Source organism: Gymnoscopelus braueri, assembly GCF_963280865.1.
Source record: "Gymnoscopelus braueri genome assembly, chromosome: 23".
Classification (NCBI taxonomy): domain Eukaryota; kingdom Metazoa; phylum Chordata; class Actinopteri; order Myctophiformes; family Myctophidae; genus Gymnoscopelus; species Gymnoscopelus braueri.
The window spans coordinates 957,977-968,031 of NC_137625.1; the positions used below are offsets into that span (position 1 = coordinate 957,977).

A 10,055-nucleotide genomic window follows, 5' to 3' on the forward strand; every position below is an offset into this window, starting at 1 on the left:
CTTCTGAGGGGCAAATATTTTGAGATGGGGGCCAAATACAAACCTTTTTCATGTCAAGGACCTCCAAAATGATATGTATTTGCCCGCAGACCTCCATCTCAAAATGTTTTGTTCCAGGGACCCCATGAAGCAAAGATTTGAGTCAAAAATGTTCCCTTTAAACAATATATATATTCAAATATTTGCACACATTTTCACGATTTTTCAAAAATAGCAGATCTACAAGCTCGTAGCGCGGCACTCGGACAGACAGACAGACAGACAGACAGGCAGGCAGGCAGACAGACAGACAGACAGACAGACAGACAGACAGACAGACAGACAGACAGACAGACAGACAGACAGGTTTATAAGCAGTGTGTTATCAGGCTACTATCTCAGGCTCCATGTTTAATTGTTACATCAACAACAGCTTATTATGGAAGCATCTATTAGTGATACACACTCTATTAACATTTACAACTACTGCGGCTAACACACACACACACACACATTTTCTGTGTGTGCGTGCGTGCACGTGTGTGTGTGTGTGTGTGCGTGAGTGTGCGTGTGTGTGTAGGAGGAAGCATAAGGTCAACTATTGACACAAATTGAATTGAATCCGGGGAATTGATATTATGGAGCATATTAAATCTGCACTCTCATGCTGCTGGACAACAGAGCAGTGTGTGTGTGTGTGTGTGTGTGTGTGTGTGTGTGTGTGTGTGTGTGTGTGTGTGTGTGTGTGTGTGTGGGGGGGTGTAATACAGTCAGAGGTCATATTTTTTATTACAGTCGTGTCGTGTTGACCTGTGATTATTGAATATGAAATAATACCTCTGCCTGTCTGTCTGTCTGTCTGTCTGTCTGTCTGTCTGTCTGTCTCTCTGTCTGTGTGTGTGTATATATATATATATATATATATATATATATATATATATATATATATATATATATATATATATATATATATATATATATAGGTTTTGTTCATCATTGATAAGAACAGCTGAATGGACCTCCAAGCTCACATTGAGGTTGGAGGTCAAAAGGGGGTGGAGCCTGGAGTCAGCCAAACCAGCTAACTCCTCCCCCCTTTGGTGGAGTTAGCTGGTTTAGCAGAAAGTTTGAGGATCCAATGTTGTTAGATGGTTTTGTCAGAAGCACTTTTTAATACTTTTCATTGGTTAAATGTTTTTTTAATCAACACACAGACGTAAAGGGTGATTTATGGAACACAATGCAATGTCTATGTAATGTACCTGTGGTTGTGTAGGGTTCTATGTAATGTGTAGGGTTCTATGTAAAGTACCTGTGGTTGTGTATTCTTTGACAGCAGGCTGCAGGTTGGAGGAGACTCCGGTCTCAGTGATGGTGGAACAGGGCATCAGACTGCTGGGGTAGAAATGACCCACAAACACTGCAAAACACAACACCACCACCTGGAGGGGGGGAGAGAGAGAGAGAGAGAGAGAGAGAGAGAGAGAGAGAGAGAGAGAGAGAGAGTTACCCACCTTCACTTAGTGCGGTTAAAAGACGCCCACAGACTCTACACAACGTAAATTAAGTCTATTTTTCAGCAATTTCAAATCCGCCATCTTTCTATATCGCGTTATATGCTATGCAACCGTGCTCCCTGCTGACAGGCTCCTCCCCAAAACAATATACAAATTAAATGATATATTATTTGACAATGTGGCCAATGTTTCACCAGTTTTTATAGTATAGTTTGTTGATTACTTTTGATGCAGTAATGCTATATATATATTTTTTTTCATTTAAACTTTTCTTAGGTATTAAAAAGACCGCCGGTAATCAAATTATTGTCTCAGGAACGCGACAAAAACAAAACAATCTCCATGAATTCAATGCTTCATGGAGTGTGTAATTCTTCTTTCGTTCTTTTTTTCTTTTTTTTTTAGTGAACTACTCCTTTAAACCCCTCGGCGAATAACAAGTGGGGTGGTTGTATTTGGTCTCTTCTATTGAGACATTTACATCCTGTGTCTGTTGGACAAGACCTTTGCTTTGACACAATCCTGTTTCTGGTTTGACACCTGAAGGCCAAAATTCCATTTCTCCCCTGAGCAAGCAGACAGTCTCTATTAGCTCAGTGCTAAAAACAAACAAACAAAGAAAACACCACTTTTCAAATCCGGGGTAGAACAGGAATGTTACATAGTGCAGCTTTAACCCATTAAGACCGGGAACAGATCTGTGTCATTTTAGATGCACCGAGTGCCGCGCTATGAGCTTGTAGATCTGCTATTTTTGAAAAATCGTGAAAATGTGCGCAAATCTTTGAATATATATATTTTTAACTCATGTTACAACTTCTGGGGGGGTCCCTGGAACAACATATTTTGCGATGGGGGGGTCCACGGCCAAATACGTATCATTTTGGGGGTCCTTGACATGAAAATGTTTGAGAACCACTGATATTTATAACATTTAAAAAAAACTGTTAGGATTTAGAAGACAGTTACAAATGTTCGCTTAAAAAATATATTTATTCAAAGATTTGTACAAAATGTTCAGGGTTTTTCCCCAAAAATAGCAGATATACAATTGTATATATTTATGTTTGTTTTGTTTCCTGACCTCAATTACACCCTAAAAACCTGAACTTTGAACATTCAGTGGATTTTTTTGTGGTCTGAGGTTTTCTGAATAATTAGGCTAAAAAAACATGCTGGGATTGGCCCCCATGGACTGTGACGTCATAGTCCATTAACACATTTAGACCGGGAAAGAATCTGTGTCATTTCTTTGGCTATTCAAAAATAGCAGATCTACAAGCTCATAGCACGGCACCGCGCGAAGATTGTGCAAAAATCTTTTGAAATCTTCAAGATTTTTCAAAAATAGCAGATCTACAGTACAAGCCGCGCTACGAGCTTGTAGATCTGCTGTTTTTGAATAGCCAAAGAAATTTTTAAATGACACGGTATGTGTCCCAGGTCTTAATGTGTTAAAGCAACACCAACATTAATGAATGAGGGCAGCATACACACCAACACCAACATCCACAAAGAGTTTGTGGTCACATTCAGGCACAGAAACAGGCCAGGCTGTTTCTCCAACGTCAGAAATGATATTCGAATATTGGTCTTAAAACTTGGCTATATTATTATTAATATTATTAAAGAATATTTGTCTATGTTTATGTGACAGGGACAATACAAAAAACAATGTGCTCGGATACAATAAAACGTATATTTTGTTTGTTTTAATAACTTGATACATTGTTTTTTGTATTGTCTCTGTAAAATAAACATATTAACATGTTTTTTTTTTTGTTATCGCATATACATTTTTATATTCAAATATGAATTCCCCCCCATATTAGAGGAATATTTGAATATTGAATATTCATTTACCAGCCTTAATTCATACATTAACTAGTTTTTTTTCACATTTGGCTGATAGAACGCAACACAAAAAGAGACTTGGGAACGAAATGAATGTGAGAATGTGTTCCATTTATTGCTACACACACACACATACACACACACACACACACACACACACACACACACACACACACACACACACACACACACACACACACACACACACACACACACACACAGAGACATTCATATATTCATATATATAATAGTCACGTTTGACGTCAGGGCGAACAAAATAATAACACAAAACGCAAACTATAGCTCTGTGAGAAAACAGGCAACCAAACTAAAAGAACAGTCAGCCAACTCCCTAAACTAGATAGAGTTCTCAACTTCTGCCCGAACCCGACATTCTCGTGCCGGGCCCAAAATCTATGCTAATTAGTCGGGCCCAGGCTGAAGAAAAAGAAAAAAAAAAAAAAAAAAAAAATCTATTACCCCCAAAAAAAAATGTCAACTGCCCCTAGTACTGCCCCTAGTGGCCTAACGGTAAGGCCAACGGACATCAGTGGATGTGTTGGATGTGTTGGATGCAGCTCAAAGTGAGCTTTACTCAGGTATCTAGTTTGTCGCGTCTGACCTTCCTAGCCTGTGTTATTAAAGAAAAAACGGGCGTCATTGGCCTAAACTCAACCGAAAATCGTCGAAAGTGTCAGTTTTCAAGACGTTTTGGTCATTATCTCTGGAACAGAAGGACCAATCTGCTCAGTTTAAAGCTTGTTGGATGAGTGACTTTGAGGACATTAAGCATATAATGGCAATGACTTTTCGGGTTTTCCAGGATTTCTGGCCTAAAAGTATGTAATAGTTCGGGCCGGGCCGAGCCGAGCTGAGCTGAGCCTCGGGCCGGCCCAGTAGGGCCCAGCTGGGGCCGGGCCTTCATTTTCAGGCCCCGTTGAGAACTCTAAAACTAGACACACAAACCAGAGAGCCTCAATCCACTGCTGCTTATTTATATCTTTATTCATCTGTGATTTCTCTGAACCGCTTGAACGCCTGTTCTGGGAGGAACATTTATAAAAAAATAGCCGATCTACAAGATCTACAAGATCTACAAGATCTACACGATCTACAAGATCTACAAATGTCTTCAGAGACATTCGTGGACAGATGGGTGGACCAGCGTGGTCCTCCAGTGTTGCCATAGCAACTCCTCTGTGCTCATGTTCCAGTAAACAGAATGACGTCATCATTTTCACGCGAGCCCCGAGTCCACCGCCAATCAAACGCAACCCGCACTGGAGGCTCCGCCTCCTCATCTCCCCGCACAAGAGGCTCCGCCTCCTCATCTCCCCGCACTGGAGGCTCCGCCTCCTCATCTGCCCGCACGAGAGGCTCCGCCTCCTCATCTCCCCGCACGAGAGGCTCCGCCTCCTCATCTCCCCGCACAAGAGGCTCCGCCTCCTCATCTCCCCGCACAAGAGGCTCCGCCTCCTCATCTCCCCGCACTGTAAGCTCCGCCTCCTCATCTCCCTGCACTGGAGGCTCCGCCTCCTCGTTCCGAGCGTCTATAAACCCAGGCGTTGTGGCTCCGCCCCTAACCCTTGGTCTATGTGAGATATATATGTATATATGAGCATTGGTAATCAAAGTGGGGTCCGGGGACCCCCAGGGGTCCTTGAGGGGGTTCCAGGGGGTCCCCAGCAAAAGTAGTTAACACAGCAGCACACTCATTTTAACCACTTTATCCATTTATACGTTGGCTATTCAAAAAGAGCAGATCTACAAGCGGAGTGTGAGCTTGTAGATCTGCTATTCTCAATTGGCCGAAATGTATATAGGGCTGAAGTGTATGTTATGTAATAATAATCTAAATCTACAAAGTAACTAGTAACTAAAGTTGTCAAATAATTGTAGTGGAGTAAAAGTACAATATTTGCCTCTGAGATGTAGTGGAGTAAAAGTAAAAGTATAGCGTACACACACGCACGCACTCACACACACACACACACGCACACACACACGCACACACACGTACACACACACACACACACAGGGCTAAATGAATTATGCATCTTAACGAAATGCTCGGCTGGTAATTAACGAAACAGATGCTTACAATTCAATATTCTAATCAATGTTTCAGCATCACAACCTATTAGCACGCACACGCACACACACACACACACACACACACACACACACACACACAGTACTTGTGACGACATTAACGTTCTAGGTTTTCAACCATTCGATGAATGCCATTTTCTTTTTTTATTTACATTTTTAACTGTAAGCATGAAGCTGAAAAACAGCTGATCTGCAAGCTGCTTGTAGATCAGCTATTTTCCAGTGCACTACGCTGTTTAAAGGGATAGTTCACCCCCAAAATATTTTTTCCTATGGATTACACACCTCATGGAGACTTGAATTCATGGATATTTTATAGTTTTATGTCTCATTTCTAAGACAATAATGTGATGACCAGTGGACCAGTAGGCAGTGGTTCTGGTCATCACACACACATCACACACACACACTGGTCCACTGGTCCACTGGTCCACTGGTCACACACATACACACACACACACACACACATACACACAGTGGGTCGTACCATCAGACAGGAGGAGGTCTGTGTTCCCGCCACTCGGCAGGATCTGGGAACCTTCCCCGCTACGACCGCCTGAAGAGACTGGAGCTGCTGGAGCAACGACCTGAGGTAGAGAGACATAGAGAGAGACATAGAGAGAGAGAGAGAGAGAGAGAGAGAGAGAGAAAGAGACAGAGACATAGAGAGAGAGACAGAGAGAGAGAGAGAGAGAGTTTTAATGAATACATTATTTGTAACCCTTTTTCTCCTCAATTTAGTCGTTATGACAATTAATTCCTCCTCACAAACATTTACTTATATCAACACCCTGTGTTATGTGTGTATATATGTGTGTGAGTGTGAGTGTGTGAGTGAGTGAGTGAGTGAGTGAGTGAGTGAGTGAGTGAGTGAGTGAGTGAGTGAGTGAGTGAGTGAGTGAGTGAGTGAGTGTGTGTGTGTGCGCGCGTGTCTGTGCCTGTGTGCCTGTGTGTGTGTGTGTGCCTTAGAGGGTAGCATGGGTCCACCCGGAACCGAATACCCGAGACCCGAAACGAGAACCAAACATTTTTGGGTCCAAAAATATTGTCGGGCAGGGTGGGATCGGTTCCAATTCCCACGGGGCTTGGTCGGATCCATTTGAAATGGATAGACCCGTATGGACCCGTGAGGACCCGAGCTTTAAAAAAAAGAATATATATATATATATATATATATATATATATATATATATATATATATATATATATATATATATATATATATATATATATATATATATATATATATATATATATATATATATATCTCGCTCTCTCTCTCAGGGATTCCGTTAGCCAGTATTTACCGGCCATTGACCGGTAAAATGTTTAATTGGCCGGTAATTATAAACACCACCGGCCACCGTGGCCGGTTGGGAAAATGCTGTTATTAGGCTATTTTATCATTTAAGCCTATTATTAATATTATTATTTGGATAAAGTAGTTGGCTACAACCATTAAAATCATAATCATTTAAAGTCTTTATCATGATCTGACTGTGGTTTAATTCTGACAGCCTGCTCTGCTGTGCACTGCATAGTAGAATAGCCTATTCGTTGTACGATGGTGTCGCGCGTTGAAAATATCAGAGCTACAAGCTCACAGCACGTCGCAACGCGCCGCTTTGTGAGCTTGTATGTCTGCAATTTTTGATACGCCACAACACACAGCTCTCCTCCTAATCAGCGCTGAGTAGGGTGTTCGCTCGGTGTTGATAAACAGAACCGGGATTTTCCGAGGTGACACTGATAGAATCTGAACCAAGCCGGACCCAATTGTTGATAAAGGGACCCGAACACGTGTGGGTCGTGGATATTATGCAAGCACAGTGACTGTCTGTCTGCAATGGATAAAGTGGTGAAAGTTGGGCGACGGTGTCGCGCATGGAAAGGCTCTGGCACAGCTCGCCCCAAATCACCCTCGCCCCCATTTTTCAGGCGGACCAGTGGTTCTTGTATTCTTGTATTTGTTTTACTGAGGATAAGGGTAGAAATAGGTTTAGGATTAGGTATAGTTTTACTGAGGTTAAGATTAGGAATAAGGTTAGGTTTAGGCATAGTTTACTGATATGTTTAGGAATACCAGGCGAATACCGCCGGATTTTCCCCGGGGCGACTGTGTTTTGGGGCGAGCGCCGAGCGGGTGTTTTCATAGTTTTGGTATTCGTTGCGCAGCAGTTCACTCATGCCCACTTTATTCATTTCATGTTAACGCCTACAACAGGACAGGTCACTCAATGGACAATTGATAAGCATCTAGGCTCATTCCTATGTTAATGTATAGGTTGAGCTGGGGGGATATGAAAGTCTGTGAAAACGTAGCTGTTCAACTTCTGCATGACCCAACCCTCCGCTGTAGCTCGCCTCGGAGAGGCGCTGACTCGCTGAGACGACCAGTCTCGATGTTATGGAGAAAATAAGCATAATATAGCATCGGACACGGTTCGGGTCCAATTTTAATCGGCTCCGTTTCGGACCGGATCCAATCATTCTCGGTGCCGTTTCGGGTAGGGTCCAGTAAATTTGATTTATTTCTAGGGTCCGTTCGTTTCGGTTTTCAAATATCCTCGGATCCGTTTCGGTTCGGGTCCAATTTTTTGGACCCATGCTACCCTCTAGTGTGCCTGTGTGTGTGCCTGTGTGTGTGTCTGTATGTGTGTGTGTGTGTGTGTGTGTGTCTGTGTGTGTGTGTGTGTGTGTGTGTGTGTGTGTGTGTGTGTGTGTGTGTGTGTGTGTGTGCCTGTGTGTGTGTGTGTGTGTGTGTGTGTGTGTGTGTGTGTGTGCGCGCGTATGTGTGAGACTCTTACTTGTTGGTGCATTCCAGATTCTCCACTTTGCGCCGCAGCTCGCTGTTCTCGTTGGAGCACGTCTCCACCCTGGTGGACAAACAGAGGCACTGCAAGGTCAGCGAAACGCATGAAAATGACAACTTTGATTATTTTAAACCAGTTCAGCCTCTCCTAGGGACGGGGACGATAATCCTTATGATGGTTTATCGTCATTAAAACCCACTCTAACCACAATAATTGTAACGCAGAGATTTTAATTCGTGGTGAAATTGTCCTCCGTCCATAAACTAGAATTAGCCTTTTGTTGACATTAAAAAATGATACATTTTCTACAACTTGACCACAAGCTCTACACCACAAGCTCTACAAGCTTGTAGACAAGATCTACAAGCTCAAAACGCGTCACGCTGCGACGCGTTTTGAGCTTGTAGATCTGCTATTTTTGATTTTTTTTATTGGAATCCTGAAAAGTATCATCTTTATTTCAAATGCATTTAGTTATACTTATGATAACTTTATGAACTTAAATACAAATACATTGGACATAAAAAAAGACGATGTTAGTACTAGTCATTAAGCTACTAATCTCTCAAGAACAGATTCTGCTCTGTGTTTGAATCTGTCGGGGGGGGGGGGGTTCGTCATATCGCGTACGCACTGGCCTACAAGTGGGCGTGCCTTCAGATCAGGAAGCAGGCCGCGCTTTACCCAATCAAATGTAGTGGGCGGGATTTACGTGTGTACCGTTCCTTCCCCACTGAAAACAAACCGAAACTCATTTAACAATAGCGTCCTCGGAGCAGACAAAACCACGGAAAGATATTCACATTTTAACTTGCTCTTTCATCGTAGAAACAAGTGTGCTTATAACCAAAACCATCCATGTTCTCTGGGAGAAGTGGGGTTTGTGCTCCGTGTAGAAATATTGTTAGTGGGAATGAGAACATAGTCGCACCACCGGAAGTGAAACTGAAGGCAGACCAAAAACACCGGTTTCCTTGTGCACACGTGCTACATTTTGCTCCCCCCAGAGCAAAGAAAGTGAAATAGTAAAAAAACAGCAGAAGGCGCTGTTTTTCCTTTTTTATTTGGCGATGGGTTCCCAGATTGTTAAGACTGAAGTCATTAAAGCGGGTCATGATTGCATGTTTGGAATCATAACAGCTGAAATCAATAATATAGTATTCTGATATTAACCTGCAGGCCGCATTAAGTGAAGGAGGGGGCCGCATGTGGCCCCCGGGCCACCAGTTGCTCATGTATGATATAGTGTAATACAGATTTATTTATGTATGAGACTTATTTGGATGAACTCACTTCTTCTCCAGAGCGTCCATGTACTCCTTCTTCTTCCTACGACTCTCCTGGGCAGAGATCTGAGAGAGAGACAGACAGACAGACAGACAGACAGACAGACAGACAGACAGACAGACAGACAGACAGACAGACAGGTTAATATGTCTATCATCAGGTGCAGATCTACAAGCTCACAACGTGAGTTTGAGAATCACTGATATTATAGCAACATAAGTAAAAAAAATATATATATATATATTTTGCTTCATTGTGTGCCATAAACGGTCCGGACCGTTTTTGGTCCTTTTTTTTTATACGTGGGGCCCACGTGGGGCGCTCTAACGAAACTTTGGGATCATCCAAGGAGTCTCTGAGAAGGAGAGGCCGGATGTCGATCCATGTCAAAAATCCTTCCGGTCGGCCGCTCCAATGTTATCTCCTTGACTAAAAGCTTAATATCTCCATTTCTTTGTAACGTGGTGGAAATGAGACGTTATCGATCGGCGAT

The 10,055-nt window shown here is 42.5% G+C and overlaps 1 protein-coding gene across 2 annotated transcripts in view; it reads right to left on the minus strand.

Annotated features, from left to right (window-relative positions):
- creb3l2 (cAMP responsive element binding protein 3-like 2) overlaps positions 1 to 10,055 on the minus strand; it is a 39,711-nt gene that overhangs the window by 1,794 nt on the left and 27,862 nt on the right. For both annotated transcript variants that reach the window (XM_080420702.1, XM_080420701.1), the window contains exons 7-10: positions 9,569 to 9,627; positions 8,270 to 8,338; positions 5,950 to 6,049; positions 1,292 to 1,421 (exon numbers count right to left, since the gene is read on the minus strand). In XM_080420702.1, the coding sequence (XP_080276828.1) occupies positions 1,292 to 1,421; positions 5,950 to 6,049; positions 8,270 to 8,338; positions 9,569 to 9,627 (358 nt within the window). The remainder of the gene's footprint in view (positions 1 to 1,291; positions 1,422 to 5,949; positions 6,050 to 8,269; positions 8,339 to 9,568; positions 9,628 to 10,055) is intronic.